The 22,796-nt window shown below is 45.4% G+C and overlaps 1 protein-coding gene across 1 annotated transcript in view; it reads left to right on the forward strand.

Annotated features, from left to right (window-relative positions):
* Positions 1–477: 477 nt before the first annotated feature.
* TM9SF4 (transmembrane 9 superfamily member 4) overlaps positions 478–22,796 on the forward strand; it is a 46,933-nt gene continuing 24,614 nt past the window's right edge. Inside the window, exons 1-2 of the mRNA XM_088467087.1 lie at positions 478–568; positions 22,609–22,722. Coding sequence (XP_088323213.1) covers positions 554–568; positions 22,609–22,722 — 129 coding nt within the window. The 5' untranslated portion in view covers positions 478–553. The remainder of the gene's footprint in view (positions 569–22,608; positions 22,723–22,796) is intronic.

Here is a 22,796-nt window from a genome sequence, read left to right on the forward strand (position 1 = left end):
GATGAAGAAACACGCACCATATAAGACCATCAATGGTCATCCCTACTAAATTAATACTAGACAAGTATACGTTACCCAGTCTCAGTAGATGGAAGCACTAAAATATCCTCACAACACATTTCTATAAATCATTTATGATGTATTATTTAAAAAAAAATGCTTTTTAATAAATATTAACCTATGAAGCCACCATGATAACAAAATATTACACTCAATGTGCAGAATTTGCATCGTGCATTCGGTTAAAAAAATAGAGAAAAAATGGATACTCCCTGCGTCTGTGTGCCTGGAAATTAAGGACATAAAAGCGAAGACAGCACCAAGTTAGTAGTCAAATCACAGGGTGGATTACGACAGGGAACAGTTATGTAATAATGACATCACATCTATGATCATGATGACCCTGGTGTCTCATATTACGTAATAATGCAGCCGCTGCACTTTTTCAGTCACAAGTCCCGGCAGCCGCCGCCAGTTCCCATGGCAATAAGCAGCGGCATTGGTGAACGCGCAGCTACTTCCGCTGACGTCGCCAGGGACACGTGGATCCAAGATGGCGGCTGCTGCGGTAAGTGTTTGCTTCGGAACCACCTCCGGGCCCGAGGTGTGTGGGCTCAGGGCCGAATGCTGCCTCCTGTCCGGGGAGCATGGAGAGGACACCAGCGGTGCGCTCCCCGGACGGATCCGGAAATCAAGTTCCGGGCTGTCACTTATCCCGGAAGTAGCGATCATTCCCCCCCCCCAATCTTCTCATTCTGGGTGATAGTGGCCTCTTATTCCGCTGTATGGGGGCAGCTCCCCCCAACCCCTTGTGCTCTGCTCCCCCTTAGTGTTCCTCATCTGCACACAGTTTTGTTGCTGGCATTAGACACAGAGCCCCTTTTCACTTTATATCATCTCCAACCAGTGAGTTGGGTCAGTGCCACAGTTATTGCACATTGGTTGTTTCCCCAGTTTCCTTAAGCTTTGTATAATGTAAGTGCAATAGAATGTGCTAGTGCTAATTAATAAGTTAATACATCTTAATGGTATGATGATTTTATGTTCTATTCAAAAGTAAATTAATATTAGTAAAATCTCGTAACCCAGTTAAAAAGACTTATATGTATGGTTTGATTATTGTTTGTTGTTGCCCACAGTGCTTAGCAGCACTGGACCAGTGGGAAAACGGGTCATACATGGTAGACAAAATAAATGTACATATTATGAAGTGTATGTGTATATATAAATAAAGACAAAGGGGGCGATTCAATTGTTAGCGGCGGCTGTCAGTGCCGGATTCCTGACAGAGTGATTCAATTGTTGCTACGTTCAGGGGTGGCGCTAACATTTCTGCTTGCCGTCTCCTGAGGAGTCGAGCACAAATGTGCGATAAGACCTGGTCTCTGACCAGGACCATAGATGGGTATAGCAAAGTTGGGTAGTTTCTGGATACTAATGGCTTTGTATCCAGTATCCTTGCGCTTTGCTTAAAAAGGAGTAGGGTATTAATTGGGTAGTAGAAAATTCCCCCTTTTATGCAGCTAGTTCATCTACCAGTACCATCTGGTCCACAAAAGTACACACTAACAAATTCTTGACTGCGCTTGTAAGGAATGTAGTCATAATATATCACTTGTTGCAATATGGTAGCACCTGTCTGAAGGTACTAAGGACAAGCTTCTCTTAAAAAAAAATCATTTTAAATACATATACTCTTCAACATGACTCACAACACTAAAAACATGTAATACCCCCAAACTGGTTCTGTAGCGCCCAGTTGCTACGCTGATGAAAAACTTTTGTTTAGTATATATGTTTCACGCTGGAATATATGAGAGAATGTCCAAAATCCACAGTCAATTGTTTAGTTCTTAGTGGATATGTATCTCTCTCTCCACCAAAGATTTGTGCACTGTAAGTGCTTGCACAGCCCGTATCAAAGTGTCCTTACCCGTCTGCAGATATTTCAGTCTAAGTTGCCACAGATGGCAATAATAAATGGCTGTTAATCCTTTGTGGTTGTAACTCTGGAATAATACCATGGCCCTGTCTCGGCTACTGATGTAATAGGTCCGTATTTCAGGGAGACCAGGGTGCAGATGATGTCTTGAAAAAGCTTACAACGTGGAGCGAAATTAGACGATGAAAGGGTTACTATCGCTGGAATAGAACCCAACCCACCCAAGCCTGTTACTTTGCACCTTTTGGCTATTGAAGTGAGCCCTGCAGACCGGACAAACATACAGCCACGGAGGGATTGACTGGGTGCTAGCAAGCGGCCGCTGCATCATCTGCACCCTGGTCTCCCTGAAATACGGACCTATTACATCAGTGTGCCGGTACAGGACCGTGGTATTATTCTGGAGTTACAGCCACAGAGGATTAACAGCCATTTATTATTGCTATCTGTGGCAACTTAAGGGGCCTATCCATTAGCAGATAAATTGAAGGATATATCGTTCAATTTATCTGCTATGGATAGGCCCTGAACAATGAGAGATGCGCACTCCCGCGGCCGATAAATGGAATCTTTCATCTCTCCAACATGTTGGTCAATTATCGCATATAGCTGGCAGATATTAGCAATATCGTGCAGTTTATATGCGGTAAACGACGAGCGATATTAACAGCAGCTACAGAGCGCTGGAGAGAAAAAAAATCCGCTCCCTGAATGATGCCACGCGATATCGTTCATCATTCGTCTTTTGCCAAAATCTGTCATGTACATGACAGATATCGTTCAGCACAGCCACCGGAATTTTCAAGAGATATCGTTTGTCTTTCATCGTTCAGAAATACATATGCTAATGGTTAGGCCTCTTAGACTGAAATATATGCAGACGGGTCCTTCACTCTGATACGGGCTGTACAAGCACTTATATAGTGCACAAATCTTTGGTGGAGAGAGAGATACATATCCACTAAGAACTAAGCAATTGACTGTGGATTTTGGACATTCTCTCATATATTCCAGCGTGAAACATATATACTAAACAAAAGTATTTGATCAGCGTAGCAACTAGGCGCTACAGAGCCAGTTTTTGTGTATTACATGTTTTTAGTGTTGAGTCATGTTAAAGAGTATATGTATTTAATATAATTGTGAAATAATTTTTTTTAAGAGAAGCCTTGTCCTTAGTACATTATTCAGACAGGTGCTACCATATTGCAACAAGTGTTATATTATGTATACATTCCTTACAAGCGCAGTTCAGTCATTTGTTAGTGTGTACTTTAGACGGGTTTAGACATTTTATGCGGCCAAACCTGGTCTGATTTGGTACGACAAGCTCGATATTTAATTGGTGGCAAAAAACAATTGACTTGCAACATTGGGTCGCCCATTAATTAGAGTGCCTTTAAACAAACAATTGAATCGTCGCCAAAGTGTTGGGAAGGACCTGCTCATTACAGTGTTCTATTCTAATGTGAAAGCGGACACAAAATAAGACTAAAGCTAGGTACACACCTGAACGATACAACAGCCAATCCACTTTCACTTACAATCATACGGTCCCAGAACACACAAATTAGGCTGTACACATTATGCAATCTTCTGAAAGACAGCACAATATATTGTGTTGGGGGATAGTATCCAACTAATCGTTTCTCCTGTTATATGTGTGGTCATGCTTACAGACTACACGATGTACACCACATCGTAGATCGCATCGTCCCACCTGACATGCTACACATCAGATGGGACGATGCGATGAGTGATGTGTGTAAATGACAGATTGGGTATACACACTATATGATGGTCATGCAGATTGGGCGAAAGTAACAAGATTGCACAATATAGTATAGTGTGTACACACCTTATGTAGTAATATAGATGGAGGAAAGGTAATTCCTAATAGAGATGGATTCTTAGAGAATGCTTAAAGATTTGAGGACCGTTTGAGAGTCTGATATGGTGTGGTTGAAAATTCCATAAGTAAGTATCGGCGTGGGAGAGATTAGTGTTGGTTACCAGAGGCATAACACAAGTCAGAAGTAGATCTGAGATGGTGCAGGTAAGAGTATTTCAAGATAACATTTGAGATGTTTTAACTGAGGGTCAATCATTAGAATTTTATTCTTTAGGACATGCAGACTTATGTTGGGCTATCATTACACAATTATATAGGCTATCTGCCTGACATCGGCAAATTGCTCAGATAATTGTACTGTGTATTTGTCAGACAAGATGAATCGTCCATAATGTCCACCTAATTCAACACTTTTGGAGTTGCAAATCGGCCGCATTGGGCAGTGAACAGTTGGTGTGTTTTTTTTATATTACTTTGGATAATCTTAACTAGAGAAGCACAGATCTGTCCTAAGATGTTTCAGAAAGCTAATAACCTTTTTCTACTTCAGGTTCCATAGAGGGTCCCCAGGGTTGACCTTGGGGTATAGCTGGATCTGGATCCACGGGCACCACGCAGTTAAAGCTCTGCTGCTCCCAGGATGCACTGGGTCCATCTTCCTATATACCCCACCCCAGCCATAGGCACCTCAGTTTTAGTTGGTGCCCGGCTGGAGTCGGGTCACCCTAGGCAGGGGGGTTGCTGGGCAGCCCCTAAGCTTATCTTTAGTTTAATAAATTTGTTACACTTTTTATGAGCGACAGCTTCAGACTGTCCATTGGATGTCTAAGCCCCCGCTCCTCCATCCCCACTGGCACAGCGACGCCAGTACCGATCTGGGGATCGCGGCGGGACCTCAGAGCCTGCACAGGCTCTGGGCTCTCCCTGAACTGCTGCCGGACGCGATGGGGTTAAGGTAAGCCGCGGGTCGCTGCTTGCGGTGACCCTCGTGTATGCACCTTTTATGCAGTCTTTAGCCTCCGGTCTCTGGGAATAGACCGGAGGCACTAGTACAGTGGCGGTGGGCTCTCCCCGTTAAGGCATACCCCACCGGACCACTAGACCACCAGGGACCAACTGCCGGTAAGCTGGCGTCCCAGGGGTTAATCACTAGCCAGGGCAGAGAGCCTTCCCTGTTTAGCGGCCCCTCCCCTCAGCTTAGCGAGCCTTTCCTCATGTGTACTGGCGACGCCGAGCTGCTTCCTCCTGTGGCCACTCCTCCTCTGAGGTCTCCGGCGGCCATCTTTGTAAGGGTGGGCAGCGCAGATCTCTCCGGTGCTGTGTGGTCGATCCCCCTGTGTACCTCTCCCCTTCTAAAGGTTAGTGTGCACAGTGCTATAGCCCTCCCAGACACTGAATCTGGGAGGTTGATTGTAGTGACAAAAAGTGCAGGCTGTTTTTACTTTCTGCATGGTATGTGACTTTTTGCTAGTGCTGACTGTATCTGCTGTATTTCTACTGTCAGTCTATACCTATCCCTTTCCGTCTCCTCCAGCCCTGGCAGGTGTGTGTGGGAAGGGCTTTTCAAGGATCTCACATATATAAATTCACGTATTTGTGAGGTCGGTCACATACTGTTGTGTGCTATACGTTGCCATATCTGTGGACTTGTGTGCTGCACACTTGGGAGTGCTAGCTTCCCGGATTGTTTTGCTATATATCTATTGTTTAGCATGTCTGATGAGGAAGTTGAGCGCTCGGCGGCTCCCAGTCTGCTCACTTGTAGACGCTGCGCTGCAGTGGGGAGTATGAATGATTTAGCATGTGTGTGCCAGGTGCCGTCTGTTACCGGGTCCCTCTCATCCCGCAACGTTGGGACCAGATCCTCCTTGGGCGATGTTTTCCCAAGTGCTGGTTTCCATCATGGACGTCTGGCGGTTCCGACCTCCCTCCACCATAGGGGGTTAGCACAACCCGCCATCCCTTCTTCTCCAGGTGTACTGCAATTGTTACAGTCTTCCCCTGGGCCTAAGACAGTTCATCCATATGCGGGGTTCCCTATGTATGTGCAGTCTCCTCCTATGACACAGCAGTCCGTCATCCCTTTTCAAGGTGTCCCGCAAGCTATAATCCCCCATGGGTCGATGTGTTCTCCAATTCTGTACAGAGTTTGGCGGCCTCCTCTTCGGCTTTTCAATCCATGCTGCGTAGTGAGAAGCCTCACAAGGCGTCAAAACTCACTGTTCCGTTATCCCAGTCTGCGCAGTTATCAGACTCAGATGCGTCCTCGGATGAGGGCGAGTTGCATGAGGATTCAGATTCCCCTGCTCAGGAGGTGGAGACTAGGTCTACCATTAATGTCCCAGCGTTAGTTCGGGCGGTGCAGTCCATTTTAGATATTGAGGATGATGCTCCGGCCCCTAAGTCCAAATATCCAAACTTTAAGCAGGCGAAGGTGACGTCGGCTGTTTTCCTTTATCTGACCAACTGACTGATCACATGGCGGAGGCCTGGCAGTCACCTAGTAAGAGGTTTCAGCCGCAGAAACTTTTAAGCACTAGTTATCCGTTTCCTGCTAGTCATTGCAATAAGTGGGAAACTCCACTGGCGGTGGATTCTCACGTCACTCGCCTCATCAAAAGTGCTACCTTACCTATGCCGTCTATTTCGTCCTTAAAGGACCCCACGGACAGGAAAGTAGAGACTTGTTTAAAGTTAATTTATTCTCTCTCAGGGGCGGTGGCCCGTCCGTCCATGGCCATCTCTTGGGTGGCTAAAGCCATTGAGAGTTGGGCCAATGTACTAGAGGATACGCTTCCTGAGGAAGCTCAGGAAGTGCAAAGAGCTTTAATTGGTCAAATGAGGGATGCCGCTTCCTATATTGGGGAAGCATCTTTAGATGCTAGTCTCCTCACTTCTAGGGTGTCTGCGGCAGCAGTCTCTGCTCACAGGTCTTTGTGGCTTCGATCTTGGAGGGCGGACGCGAATTCCAAGAAAGGCTTAGAGACCTTTACCCTTTAATGGGGAAATTTTGTTCGGCGCGGACCTTGACAAAATTGTTGAGACCTTAGCAAAGTCTAAGTTGGCATTCTCACCTTCAGCTGCTGCACCTTCTAAACCTCGGACATCAGCCTTTCGGTCCTTTCGGACTCAGGGTAAGTCCAAGGGTCAATCTTTCCCAAGATAGTCGTCAAACAACACTGCCCCTAAACCAAAAAAGCAAGCCTGGAGCACTAAACGTCCGGCTTCCAAACCCGAGGATAAGCCTTCAGCCTGATGGGACGGGCTACTCTCTGGGGGATCCCAGATTGGGAGGCAGACTTCTTTGCTTCGCCCTATGCTGATGCAATACAACCACGGATGCTTGGGTACAAGAAGTGGTCTCCCAGGGGTATGCCCTGTCCTTCCGAAATAGACCCTCCTCAGTATTTCTTCTGCACGAGCCTTTCCCTAGACAAGACCAAGGCGTTGTTGATCCAGGAAGCCATAGAGTCCTTGCTGAAAGCAGGGGTAGTTGTTCCTGTTCCGCCATCTCAACGCGGGAAGGGTTACTACTTTTCTCTATTTCTGGTTCCGAAACCAAATTGGTCTCATCGGCCCATTCTTGACCTGAAATCTTTGAACAAGTACTTCAAAGTGCCTACGTTCAGGATGGAAACTTTGCGTTCCATCATTCTGGCTATGGAACCGGGGGATTATATGGTCTCCCTGGATATACAGGACGCCTACCTCCATGTTCCAATAGCCCCTTCACACCAGCAGTATCTGAGGTTTGCTATACAACATCTTCACTACCAATTCCAGGCTCTACCCTTTGGTCTTTCCACGGCTCCGAGAGTGTTCACAAAAGTGATGGCTGTCATGGCGACACATCTGCGCAACCAAGGTATACGGCTTCTGCCGTATCTAGACAACCTCCTATTGCTGGGCGGCTCTCCGGAGGTCCTTTTACAACATCTGCACCTGACGATGATCGCTTGTCTCCAAGCGCACTGGTGGCTAGTAAACTGGAAGAAGTCCTCTCTCATTCCATCACAGAGGATGGTTCATTTGGTAGCCCTTCTAGTCTCCCGTCAGCAACGGATCTTCCTGACTCCGGAGAAGGTTGCCTCTCTACAACTGCGAATGAGCAGTTGTCTAAAGAGTTCCCAGGTATCAGTGCACTTGGCAATGAGAGTTCTAGGGTCCATGGTGTCGACATTCAACATGGTGGAGTATGCCCAATTCCATTCCGGCCCCCTGCAGGGGCTAATTCTCTCAAAGTGGAACGGGTTGCCTCACCGAATCAGGACGCAAATGCTTGTATTTCCTCTGGAGGTGCGCCTATCATTGACATGGTGGCTTCAGACAACTAATCTCACCAAGGGCCGCCCCTTTTGGATCCTGGACTGTGTCCTTCTCACGACGGATGCCAGTCTTCGGGGTTGGGGGGCGGTGTCGGGTCCTCTTTCACTTCAGGGACATTGGACAGCGAAAGCGGTTCTTCCCATCAATATTCTCGAACTTCAGGCCGTGTACAGGGCCTTCCAGTTGTGTGGTCACGGTCTTCACGGAAGAGCAGTACAAATTCAGTCCGACAACGCCATCACAGTGGCGTACATCAACCGTCAAGGAGGGACTCGCAGTCGAGCAGCTATGTCGGAGGTGTCACACATCCTGTCCTGGGCAGAGTGCCACCTTCCGGCCATCTCGGCAGTCTTCATTCCAGGAGTTCTGAACTGGGAAGCGGACTTCCTCAGCCGTCACGACGTGCTTCCCGGGGAATTGTCCCTTCATCCAGAGGTCTTTCAACTGTTCGTGGACAAGTGGGGACTGCCGGAGGTGGACCTCATGGTTTCCTGTCACAATTACAAATTGCCAGTGTACGGGTCCAGGACAAGAGACGCCGGCGCAACCCTAGTGGATGCGCTGTCAGTGAAATGGACATTTCAACTAGCGTATCTCTTCCCTCTGATAGCCTTGCTGCCTCGGGACCTTCGGAAATTTAAAGAAGACGGCGGCACGCTTCTACTGGTGGCACCATCTTGGCCCAGACGTCCCTGGTACTCCGATCTTCGGAGTCTATCCATCGACGTTCTGTTTCTTCTGCCTCTATATCGGGACCTGTTGTCTCAGGGGCCCTGCCTACACCCGGACCTGGGTCGTCTGTCTTTGATGGCGTGGCTCTTGAGACATCAGTCTTGAGAGCCCGGGGCTTATCCGGCTCAGTCATCGGCACAATGTTACAGGCACGTAAGCCAGCTTCCGCCAGGATCTACCACAGGGTGTGGCATACTTATTTTCAATGGTGTGAGTCAAGGAACTATGATCCTCAAGCGCTTCGGGTTTCTAGGATTTTGGCGTTTCTTCAGTCTGGTTTGGACTTGGGTTTTACGCCTCGCTTCATTGAAGGTTCATGTGTCCGCACTTTCTGTATGGTTCCAGCGTAGAATCGCCTGATGTCCATACCTTTTTCCAAGGTGCCCTCCGGATTTAACCTCCCTTTGTTCCACCAGTGGCTCCTTGGGATTTGGCTGTGGTCCTTCGGGCCTTGCAGGGTCCTCCGTTTGAGCCTCTAGAGTCGGTGGAGCTAAAGTGGATGACACTTAAGACTGTTTGTTTATTTTTCTCCTGGCAATTGCTTCAGCCAGAATGGTGTCAGAACTAGGCGCACTCTCTTGCTGTTCACCTTTCTGATTTTCTTCCTAAGGTTGTTTCCAAGTTCCACATTTATCAAGAAATTGTGGTGCCGGCATTTCAGTCACCTGATCTCTCGGTTGGTGAGGCTTTCTTAGATGTTGTCCGTGCTCTCAAGGTTTATATTGATCGCACTAGTTCCGTTCGCAGGTCTCATTCTTTGTTTGTCCTCTTTGGCTTTCATAAGAATGGTTGGCCTGCCAACAAGCAAACTTTAGCCCGTTGGCTTTGTTTAGTTATTTGTGAGGCTTATTCCCAGGCGGGGTTACCTGTCCCAGCCTCTGTTAAGGCTCGGTCTGTGGGTCCCTTGTGGGCTGCTGGCCGTGGTGCCTCAGCTGTTCAGCTGTGTAAGGTGGCCACTTTGTCTTCCATACAGACTTTTCCACGATTCTATAAGTTTGACACATTCTCCTGTCAGGATGCATCCTTCGGGCGCTGGATTCTCCTTTCAGCACAGGAGCGTCCCCGCCCTTAGTTGAACTGCTTTGGGACATCCCCAAGGTCACCCCTCTGGACCCCCTATGGAACCTGAAGTAGAAAACAAGAGCGATGGTAAGAACTTACCTTTTGTTATCTGTTTCTACGAGGACCATAGCATCCACAGGGCGCCCGCCCTGATGCACATGGCTTCAAATGGGCTCTGTGGCTGGTCACCGGTTTTCCGTCTCCCTTTCTGTGAGTGTGGTTCTTGTGTGTTCCAGTCTTCCTTCTCTCTGTTTTTTTTTTTTTTATATCTCCTCCGGCCTTGGCTACTTACCAACTGAGGTGCCTGTGGCTGGGGCGGGGTATATAGGAGGATGGACCCAGTGCATCCTGGGAGCAGCAAAGCTTTAACTGCGTGGTGCCTATGGATCCAGATCCAGCTATACCCCAAGGTCAACCCTATGGACCTCATAGAAAGAGAGAAAACAAAGGTAAGTTCTTACCATATATCTTATCTCAAACTAAGTCTCCTCTTCTACAGGGGAAAGGGTAAGCTACGGATGCTTTAGAATTTATTATTATTGGCTTTTATTTTTGAGGCCCTACAAGGATTCCTTAGTACCATGCAAAGGGAATAGAACAGGCAACAAATGACATATCGTGCAAGAGTTGGTGGAGTAGGTTCCTGCACAGGTCTTAAAATAAAACATTATGATAACTAGTAATAGTGGGGGGCGATTCAATTCATGCGATGTTGAATACCCCTGGGAGGGAGCTCCCGAAGCTATTCAATCCAGTGCAATGTTTGGGTGGACTAAAGGATTTCTTCTCCCACCCTCCTGTGATGCGAGGAGTAATCCGACAAAAGTGACGGTCGTGCATCTGTTTTCCGTCTTAGCGCGACACCAACAGCTACGCGGCCGGCACTTTAGTCAGAATGCCAGTTCTCGCGACTAAACATCCAGGTTAAGTCCCGAGAACCGGCATTCTCCGACTTAACAGCGTGCTGAATTGAATAGCTCTGGGAGCTTCCTCCCAGGGCTATTCAACATTGCATTGAATTGAATCGTGCTCAGTGTAATATATTACAACATCCACACTAGAGCAAAGCTTGACAAATCCCAGTCGCCACGGCGACCAAATTTTCAGACCTGGCGACTGGATTTTGCAAAGTCGTGTTGGGATCAAGTGGCTGAAATCCATTAAGATTTTAGAAGAGGTGTCGCCTCTTCTAAAATCTGAACGAAGAATGCGGCTGAGGACCGGAGAGGACTGCGGGGTTGGATATAGGCGGGCACAAGGCCTGGGCTACATAGGGGGCATTAGGCCCAAAATTAGGTATCTGCCCCACAAAACAGGTGTGAGTGACCTGGGCATAAAGCCCTGGTCACTAAAAGGCAAATAGGTGGGCCACCCCAAGCATGTGGGGTAGTGTATTCAAGGTTTTGGTTTGGGACGATGGTCTGGTTCCTATATTTTTAAGATGGCTATTAGATTTTAGAAAAATTTGTCGAACCCTGCACTAGAGGGAAGGTTATCCTACTGAATATGTAAGCTCTTACAAGCAGGGCCCTCTACCCTCTTGTGTTTCTCCTTACTTTCATCTACTTCTTAAGGTGGGTATACACTAGCAGATAGTGGAACGACAGTACGATTACAACACGGTAATCGTACAGTCGTTCCTCTTCCCTTGCAGTGCCTACACTGAAAGATATGTCGTTCAGTGTAGGCACCCTCCCTCATCCTGAACATGGTCAATCTGTCGTTATATAGATTGGCCAGCATGTTCTGGCGATTGACTGATGTCGGAAACGAGCAGTGGGAGTGCACATCGCTGGTTGTTTCTGACCTTTTCGTGCCCGATTTGTGCACGATTAATGAGCGGTTGAACGATAACGATATCGTTCAATCGCTCATTTTAATCGGCAAGTGGATACTCGCCTTTATTCCCCACTAGGGCACCTAACACTTGGTTGCTTAGCTTTGTTGCTTATTTGAGTGTTATGGTTGCTAATGTAACAATGTATATTATCCATGTCCTTGTCCTGCATTGTATTGTACTGTAAGTCACTAGTCACCTATTTGTTTATGTACTTTGTAAGATGCTGCTTAACACTTGTGGCGCCATATAAAATTATAATAATAATGTCAAAGTGGCTGTTTAGAAACAGTATAGTTACTGGTGGTGCCTCTCCTGGAAGGATGTTCCCTCCTCAAACTGTCCAAAGCTATAAGCAAAACAATTAAAAAGTAACAACTTCACCACCACTTCTATATGAGCTTTTCATGCCTGCACTATGTTACTATGGCCCTCATTCAGACCCACTCGCAAGTGGGCGTACGCACGTTCGCCGTACGTAAAAAAATATTTAAATTCAAGCACTCGCTTGTTTTTTCCTACGCAGCTAAAAATCCGCCCCAAACTCAGGCGACCCCTCCTCTGACTAACGAGCGTGCCAAATAGCGAGCGTACATCCCCGAAATGGCTTGAAGGGAACGCACGCACAAGTACAAACCGGAAGTGGGACTCTCAGATTCCGATTACCTGCTCGTTTTTTCGGCCTACCTCCCTCAATCGTATCATGCCAATCAATGTATCAATTAGCTTAATTGTTTTTTTTTTTTTCAACACAATGCAATAAACTTTAATCTTGTCCGTGTTTGTATTTGCTCGCAGAATACGTACGGCTGAAACCTTCGCTTTTATTGTTCCAAAGACATGTTAGCCCCAATTAAACAATTGTTCTATTTGTTTGTCTCCCCACAATTTTTCTGTGGTTCATTTCTTTATTTAAATTTGCTTACGCATGTCACTGCATCAAGCCTATCATAACTCTCAAGAGATTTGTGGCCCTGTCGAACACATGACTCATACACTAACCGATAGAATTTGTCCTGTTAATTTCCCAAATACATTAGCCAATCAAATTTTTTGGTGGTGCTTTATTAAAAATATTTTGTCAAAAAAACACCATTGCCATCATGAGATCCGCCGCATTCACCAGGCGTGAACTGCTGGTGCTGACGGAGGTGATGGACAGGAGGATCGCCAGTCAGCCTCCACCCATCTCCAATAGGCGCGAGCGTTCCGCATATGCGGAGGTACGTCGACGCCTGCGCTCCTTCGGCTCACGCCGACATATTGGCCAGCTGGAGCGCAGGTGGTCGGACCTGCACCGGCGGACGCCCCGCTTGCTGGCATGCTTTCGCATGCAGATTGCGGAAAGTAAGTGTTCTGGACTGTGGTTTTCAAGTTTATCTTGTGGGCCCTAACTGCGTGTGCATGTTTTCATATCTGTCCTATTGAGTCATTGTAGTCATATCTGCATGTGCATGTTTTCATGTCTGTCCTATTGTGTGTTTTATTTTATTTTTTTATTTTGTTTGAGCAATAAATTGAAACAAAAAATCTGACATTGGATTGTGAAATTATTGTACAAATGGGTTAAATTTAATCCTGGACCAAAAGGCAAAAACTGGGAAAAAACAAACAAAAAAAAAAAATGGGCTCTTTAAGGAACGTTTAAAAAATCATATAACGAGGCAAATTCAAGAGGCAAAAATAAAATGGGGCGAAAATTAAAACATGATGACATTATTGTTACAATAGGCCCTAACCACCAAATTGAGGGCAAAATAAACCCCCACAAATGTACGCAAATTGATTGTCATCCTGACATTAGCAGCTCTGATTTCCACCTGCGTACGGTTTTGTGCTATCCCAAAAAACTGATTTCAAAACACATACCAAGCCGGCTTTCAATCCAACACTAATTGCTTTTCAGCCCTCCCGCGATTAATCGCAACAACATCGTGGAGTCCCGGGATGGAGAAGAAGGCCATCGCCAATGTGGTCGAGTAATCCAGACCCTAAGCTGTGCGAGCATTTTGAAGGGAAAGAGGATCATCCAGTGACGTATGAGTCGGTCCGAACACATTTTACGCTCGCATTTGCTAATGTATGTACGCCCCAAAAACCCCTCGCCACGCCTGCGTTTTTCCATCTCCACCCCCGTCAACACCCAAAAACGCCCTGTTCTGTCAATCACATTTGACATGTCACTTCCTGTACGCTATTTGACGAACGAGACCAAAAAAGCTCGCAATCTGCCGTACGCACATGCGCACTGTTACACCGATGCATGCGCGGTTATTCAACATCGGAACGCAACGAGCGTACTGCTGTTTGCGAGTGGCTCTGAATGAGGGCCTATATCTATTTATCCTAAATACAATGGTTACTCTACCTTATCCACATGCTAATAATGAGGATATGTATTTGAACAATCAACGTTTTTGGTGCCTGCTGTATATTATTTGATCTACTATGAGTAATATTTATTAGGCTTAAACTATCTTGCCTGATACTTAAAACCAATCTGCAGTTGTTTGGATTTGAATTTGCCTTTGATTTTTACTATTCATCATTATTTGCTCTGTATGTACATCAGAGTTATTTCGCGATATAACATTTAAAATTACATCTTGGACTCTGTGTAGATATCGATCAATTTTTTTGTTTCTTCACCTGGGAACTTTTAATAGGTTGTGTACACCTGACATTTGTTTCCTCTTCTTTGAGCCAACCCAGATACTCATCAATTATCAGATTATATACAAGGATTTTGTTTCCGTAGAATTTGTGACACTTAATAAATGTGGTTATTTGCTAGTGTTCTATGTAGATTTTTGTGTGTGATATTCTGTAAAGGTATTGTAGTCAGAATTTTTATATATATATATATATATATATATCAGTCCATCCTGAAAGTGTTCACAGCGCTTCACTTTTTCCACATTTTGTTATGTTACAGCCTTATTCCAAAATAGAATAAATTCATTTTTGTCCTCAAAATTCTACATACAATACCCCATAATGACAACCTGTAAAGTGTTTTTTTTTGTTTTTTGAGATTTTTGCAAATTTAATAACAAAAACGAAGAAATCACATGTACATAAGTTTTCACAACCTTTGCTCAATATTTTGTTGATGCACCTTTGTCAGCAATTACAGCCTCAAGTCTTTTTGAATATGATGCCACAAGCTTGGCACACCTGTCTTTGGACAGTTTTGCCCATTCCTCTTTGCAGCACCTCTGAAGCTCTATCAGGTTGGATAGGAATTGTCGGTGCACAGCCATTTTCAGATCTCTCCAGAGATGTTCAATTGGATTCAAGTCTAGGCTTTGGCTGGGCCACTCAAGGACATTCACAGAGTTGTCCTAAAGGCACCCCTTTGATATCTTGGCTGTGTGCTTAGGGTCGTTGCCCTGCTGAAAGATGAGCGCTCCTGGTCAAGAGCGCTCCTGGAGCAGGTTTTCATCCAGAATGCCTCTATACATTGCTGCATTCATCTTTCTCTCTGACTAGTCTCCCAGTTCCTGCCGCTGAAAAACATCCCCACAGCATGATGCTGCCACCACCATGCTTCACTGTAGGGATGGTATTGGCCTGGTGATGAGCATTGCCTGGTTTCCTCCAAATATAACGCCTGGCATTGATGCCAAAGAGTTCAATCTTTGTCTTATCAGACCAGAGAATTTTGTTTCTCATGGTCTGAGAGTCTTTCAGGTGCATTTTGGCAAACATCAGGCGGGCTGCCATGTGCTTTTTACTAAGGAGTGGCTTCTGTCTGGCCACTCTACCATACAAGCCAGATTGGTGGATTGCTACAGAGATGGTTGTCCTTCTGGAAGGTTCTCCTCACTTCGCAGAGGAATGCTGTAGCTCTGACATAGTGACCATCAGGTTCTTGGTCACCACCCTGACTAGGGCCCTTCTCCCCCGAATGCTCAGTTTAGACGGCCGGCCAACTCTAGGAAGAGTCCTGGTGGTTCCGAACTTCTTCCATTTACGGATGATGGAGGCCACTGTGCTTATTGGGACCTTCAAAGCAGCAGATATTTTTCTGTACTCTTCCCCAGATTTGTGCCTTGAGACAATCTGTCTCGGAGGTCTACAGACAATTCTTTGGACTTCATGCTTTGTTTGAGCTTTGAAGGTGCCCATACATCTGCGACGGATCGTCGTAATGCAGGAATGCGATTGGAAAATTCCGATCGCACATCGGAAATTTACGATCGCCCACCATCGATGTTCAGCGATCAGTCGCCGGATCGCTGACATTTGACATGTTAAATGTCCCCAATTTGACGATTGTCAAATCGCCAAAATCCAACATGTTTGGGTAAGTTTTATTTCAACTAAATAAAATATCCACATAAAGTACAGTATATAAAATTATATACATGACAGATTTTGGCGAACGATACGCATGACATTCAGGGAGTGGATTTTTTTCTCTGTAGCTGCTGCTAATATCTTTCGTCGTTTACCGTATATAAACTGCACAATATTGCTAATATCGTACAGCTATATGCGATAATTGACTAACATGTTGGAGAGATGATAGATGCGATTTATCGGTCGCGGGACTGCGCATCTGTCATCGTTCAGGGCCTATCCATTAGCAGATATAATGAACGATTGAACAATATATCGTTCAATCGTTCATTTTATCTGCTAATGGATAGGCCCCATAACTCTTCTAATCTGTGTAATGACTGATGATCTGGCTGCTTGCTCAGCTCTCTTTGCGGGTGATTCCATTGTTTATTGCTCCCGTCTAAAGTGACGCGGGAGCTATTCAGTTGTTTGGGAGGCCAGCCCCGGAACCCTACTCAGAAGTGTGCGAGCAGTAATCCTGCATGATTGTAACCTCGGGGTTGGTCACCCAAACCAATTGAATAGACTGGGAGCGATAAACAATTGAATCACCCCCTCTGCATTTATATTTTTCTTTTTTATTAATTAGAAAATCTGTTCTCAAGGAACATTTTATGTGGAAAGAGATGTAAATAATTTAGAGAAGATATATTAAATAGCTTCTTCCACTACTCTGACGATGTATTATGAGAAAAGGTATACAGAGTGATATTGGAACTTTGGTATTTCTCAAGATGACAGACAGCTTGTTTGATTTCTCTCCTGTGGCTGAGTTTTTGCATACAGATGGAAGTGTATGGAACTCTGGTTAAAAGGACATTATTTAATTCTTAAGTTTATTAAATATGTATTTAATAATGTTTGTCATGCACAGAATTTATTTAGTAGACATACGTTTTTACAGGTTGAGTCTCCCATATCCAAAATGCTTGGGACCAGGGGTATTTTGGATATCGGAATAGTCCGTATTTTGGAATATTTGCGTACCATAATGAGATCTTGGGAATGGGACCCAAATCTAAACACAGAATGCGTTTGTTTTATATACACCTTATACACAGCCTGCATATAATTTTATAATTTTATACAATATTTTACATTTTGTGGCTCAAACAAAGTTTGTGTACATTGAACCATCAAAATGCAAAGGTTTTACTAATATTCCGTATACGTTAGTTGCAACTGCCGGAACATAAGCCGCAGCTGCCTGGTCCGAGAGAGATTTTAGAGCTTGGGTTTGGATGAGGCTTAAAGTACTTGCCTTCAAAACTGCACCCATATTATAATTTAATTGTACCATTAGGATACCAGGGGGCCAGTAAACCATGCTTTGCTATAAGCCTGTGGACACTACTGTACAGGCACACAATCAAATACAATGTTAAACTACTGTGGCTTAGTCCTAGCAGACTGCACACGCAGTGACTGCATGATATTAGAGCAGATGAGTTGGGAATGAAGATTGGATGTAACTGCGCCAGCTGGGAATTATGACATAAACGTACTGTAATACACTATTCCTACCCTCCCTTCATTTACACAATCTTATTGAGTTCCGTGCTACAAGCCTTATCTTGGAGGCTCTTCTCATATTAAAGGGTGCAGAGAAGGGGAGTAATAACTGTTTCCGCTGCAACCTTATCTCCACTAGGGCCATTTATCAGTATTCACATTTTTAGTGCTATCTGAGCACGATATTATCGGCCAAAATAGCATTTCGGTAAATGATCACATCACCAGAATATGTGTACCTGTGCTTGCCGGCACAGCGGGTGCAGAAAATGCTGTCCTGGTGATAAGCTTCTTTTTGCGTTATAATTCTTCGATCTAATTCCACCAGGCAAGGGGCTTTTTAGAGCGGCTGCTGACATTACTGGGTGCAGTAGGTGCTGACTCTTCCAGGAGCTCCCAGCTGGGTTAGCTTTAAGGAGAAAGTTCTGAAAATATTTTATTTTCGGACCTTGATACATCTGCGAAGACAGCAGTTCCCATTACAGAGATGGGAACTGCTGAGAGAACGAAAGTTATAGCCGTACCGGAGATTTCACCAAAATCCAATGTGGTAACAACTTAATGCATTCTAGTGTTCACTCTAGGTCCGGCAGCAGGCAGGGCGCCGAACCTAGAGCACTTCTGCAGTCGCGTCCGAATAGGGGGCATGGCCAAAGAAAAGGGGGGGTGTCTTTATGGCGCTTCCCCCATTTCGTCACTCCTGGGGGCGTGCCCGGCACTTACGGACATGCCGGGCAGCCCCCAAGCGCTGCGGTCACAATGAATGATTGCCGGGCGCATGCACCCGGCATCCATTCACCGACGGTGACTGCTGTGCCGCAGTTTTCACCACCCGCAAGACACTGTGTGACCCGTGGGTGGAGACAGAACCTGCAGGCTGTCTCAGCGGGGCGCCGCGCTGGAGGGCAGGGTGCTTTTTGAGTTTCAGAAATAGGGCAGGGCGCGGCGCCCCGCTGAAACAGCCTAGCGGGAATGCTACGTTCAAGTAATACTTAATTTACACGTTACAGTACGTAAGTGTGCCATTTTCGCTTTTTTCTTTTTTTCTTAAAGTGATCTTGACAATGAAAAATAGGGATCCTGGACTTGTGCGCTGCAGCTGCTGCCTAAGTGCGATGTGCTAGCTAGAGCCTAGAAGGAAGGAACAAAGAAGAGCTGAGTGCCAAAGCCTGCCGCCTCTTCCGCTTTATATACTGAGCTCTCCACTGAGCGAATGGGGAGACAGATGCAGGATTGCTATTGGCCTAGCCACACACAGCTAGATCCTAATAGACGCACCCATTTTGCAAAACTCAGGGCCTGATTCAGAGATGTACATTCATCCTCTGAAGAATATACATCTCCAATGTTTCCGCTCCTGCTTTGTTCTTTGTGGCTGTTTCTGTCTCTGCAACTAATCAGTGCTATAGGTCTTCCGAGGGTGGTAAACGTCTGAGGTTATGCTGATCAGTGTGTGCAAGTTAAGGCATCCTTTGCAGTCTGCACCCACAAAAGAGACAAAATGACATAACTTTTGCATTTGATTCTTAACCATTAGCGAAATGCCTAACCCTCGGGCATGTGATTGACAGAACATTGGCAAACATTTTAAATCCTCTTTTCACCTCTGTCTCTCTTTCCAAACTGTGGACAAATGTTAAAATAAATCTTGAATCAGAAAATATTGTATTCTAAAGAAGGAACCATCCCATCATTTCGTATTTCATTGCTGTGTGATGGAGCCCCATCGGCTAGATTTCTATGGGGTAGAGTGTGTCCTTTTTAGTCTGTCAATAGGGTCATTATATACCTGTAGATATGACTGCATATACTGCATTATACTTTTATAGAGCTTTACAAGCTCTTTCTGATGGCTTAAACTTACCACATAATCTCAATGGTACTGCCTGTAGTTGGCTGTAACAAGGCTTGGGTATCGGTGTGTATATTTCAGTACCTGTTAACACTTGATGTTGTCCAACTTTCAGGTCCCAGTTTACTTTTTGACATATGTTCTTGATGGATGTACCTATTGTTTACTGTACATTACAGCCAACACCCCAGACTGAAGCCTTCCACTGTTTAGTTGTACATGTGCAGCAGGGGATATTCTTTTTTTTTTTTCTAGGGTCAAGCTCAGTGCAGTTATATGCTGTACAATAAAAGTATTTTAACAGAAAATTATCTTGAATCTGATTGTTTTATGCTGGAGGCTTAACTTGGGAACAGAAGGGGAAGGAAAGGAGGCGAGAGGGGATGTCTGGTAGGAGGCGGTTGCTGGCATATTCAGTAGATTGTAAAATATGTAATATAACTGGTTAGCGTTGCTGATCATTGGGTTGAGAGGGTGTATTAATAGACTAGCTGGAGTACCCGGCGTTGCCCAGGATTTCATCATCCTCCAACAAACCTCTCCTTAGGCAGGCCTCACGAAAAGTGTGACAAACTGCCCCATCCGCAGTCCTAAGGTCTTTGAAGGAAGTAGGACCTGTAACGGTGTAAAGCAAACTTCGGAGATAGAAGCATTCAAAATTTGTCGGATGTACAGTGTAAACACGGCCAAGAGCTTCTGTTGCTCTGATACCAGGATGACTGTGTACTTCCTGGTTGTTGGATCGCACTATGAAATGCACAGCAACTACTTCCAGTTCCTTGTGCAGCTGTTTCCGGCATTTAGGGTCTCCATGGTGTATAAGATTCATCCAATCGGTTTTACCCTTCAGGGGCTGACAAGGGAATGAACCGGAAGTAGCCTCTGTGCATTCAATAGTGCGGTCCAGCAACCAAGGAGGTATACAAAAAAGTTTGGTCGCCACTGTTGACACCATCTAGTTGTGTAAGGTGATACATGAGCAAGAATAAATAAAAATTTGTGCTGCAGAGCTGTGTTTTTGCATCCCAGTATAGTTGCCATCTTTATGGGCCTGACTGTAAATCAGATGGATCTCTCCTCATGGATGCAGATATCAATTTTTACCATATTCAGACACCTAATAAGCCTGGCTTTAATATCAATAGTGGTTCCTCAGTGCAGGTTTGCTGACTGTCGGCAGTGCAGGGGTGTTCTCAATGCAGGGTGCCGGCGATGTCGGCAGTGCAGGTTTGCTGACTGTGTTGGCAGTGCAAGTGTGTTCTCCATGCAGGGTGTCGGCAGAGTGGGGGTGCCAGCGGTGTCCTCAGTGCATGTGTGCTGACAGTGTCGGCAGTGCAAGGGTGCTAGTAGTGTCCTTAGTGTGGGGGTCGCTAAGGGTGTCCTGAGTATGTGGGGCAGCATTACAGGGGTGTCGGCAGTGGGGGATGCTGCCAGTGGAGGTGCCGGCGTTGTCGGCAGCGGGGGGTGCCGGCGGTGTCAGGTAGCGAGGGATGGCGGACGCCATCTTCTTTTGCTTCCTGTGTGCACATTAAATGGGCTTAACGCTGATTGGCTGAGAGCCGTGACAGACGGCTCTCTCAGCCAATCAGCGTTAAGCCCGCTCAGTCCAAAACCTCGCGACTCGACTGCTGCATCGCAAGGTTTTGCCTCGGGTGAGGGATCCGGGGCAGGCAGGGAGATCCGAGCTTGGCTTGGATCGCACCGGATCCCCGAAATGTGGGTGGGTTCGGTTCTCTGAGAACCGAACCCGCTCATCCCTAATAAATTCATACAGCATTTAAAAGGTACTGTAAACTCCACGTGAGAGCCATAGTAAATGATGTTCAGAGATTTAGATTATATGATACAGAATAACATTCCATAATTCCTTAGTATGTAGCAAAATGCATGTTAGAAAATCAAATTCTGAAATGAAACAAAAATAAAATTTTTATATTTTATATTATTGAGCTTGCAGATGGCCCAAGAAGAATGGTGTCCAAATCTGCATCTAACAATAAACCAAACGGGACAACGCTATTATTCTTCTTTGGTGTTTTAGGTGTAGAACCATGAGAGATCTTGGCTTGTAAACTGTGGGCTAAATCATTTTCTAATTCCGGACCTGACCTGTAGAGGGCGAATGCTATGCAAAAATTGTGGTTTTTAGTTGCCTCTGCCGTGTTTGAATACGCTCCTGTGTAAAAAAATTTCACGATCTTGGCTTGTAAACTGTGGTTCTGTATAGAATGACAGAAGGACAAATTTTCATTTTTATATAGTAGTTTCTGAACAAAAATGTGAGGTGATCCCAAACCCACCATGCACAGCCCCAGGGGAAATTAAATTGATATACATTACAGTGAGTATTGTTGGTTATGACTTTCCCTTGTTTATAGACCCCCACACGCTTCTTGAGCAGGTGTCAGCCTTTCCCTTTCTATTTTGAAAAACTCTGCCAGCAAACTCCTTACTGGATAGCTGCAGAACCATGAGGGTTGTGGCAGTTCAATAGAATAGCGACTGGGCAATAGTCTATGCAATAGTGTTTGCGCAATGGGCCCTTGACGAAACATTGAAATGAGAGTATCCAGGACATGGCTAATGTTATAGTGTAGGCTGCCTGTACTAATGTAATCAGTTCCATTGGGTTCTAATCCAGCTGGATGTGACTCAACACAGTTTTCTTGTATTACATGTGTTCTATTTTGGTGTCTAGATTTTTCTGCCTTGTGAGCTCCCTAAACAATATGGATCAAGTGGATCCCAAACTGTTCCCTGACCACAACAAATATCTGTCCCTGCTTGTGTGACCTAGTCTTACAATCACTGAGCGATATATACAAATGGCCTTTACACTAAACTACACAAATGATGCTGAAGTCATTGTACAGATATTCAGTGTTTTCTTGGAAATTGGTTTAGTTTTCATGGTTTTGCAATGCTGCAGTTTCTGCTAGAATTTTTATGGTGTAGGTTTTTAACTTGCCCAAGCATATTCTAAGGGTGTAATTCAGGCATTGGTATCTCCTCTCATACGGTCTGGTCTCTCAGTATCGGAAGCATTTGCTACTCTTCTTCTCGCAGGGCAAGGCCCATTTCTAGTTCATGCAGTGTTCCGGTGCTTTACATGAGTGTATCATTTTATATCCACTTCTGTCTTGTAGGTGAGGTGTTTGTGGCTGCTATTGAGCCTCTCCCACCTCTATGGAACTGGCGCATTTTATGTGCCAGGAGTGGCACCGAGAAACTTCCACCAAGGTGATGCTGTAGACCTAAAGGTAGGTTCTAATGTGTAATTGTTTATGGTGATGAAAACCAGTAACTCCTGGCTGATGTCTGTGTTCAATTTCTT

The sequence above is a fragment of the Taudactylus pleione genome, unplaced genomic scaffold, assembly GCF_031769625.1.
Source record: "Taudactylus pleione unplaced genomic scaffold, aTauple2 ptg000069l, whole genome shotgun sequence".
Lineage (NCBI taxonomy): Eukaryota > Metazoa > Chordata > Amphibia > Anura > Myobatrachidae > Taudactylus > Taudactylus pleione.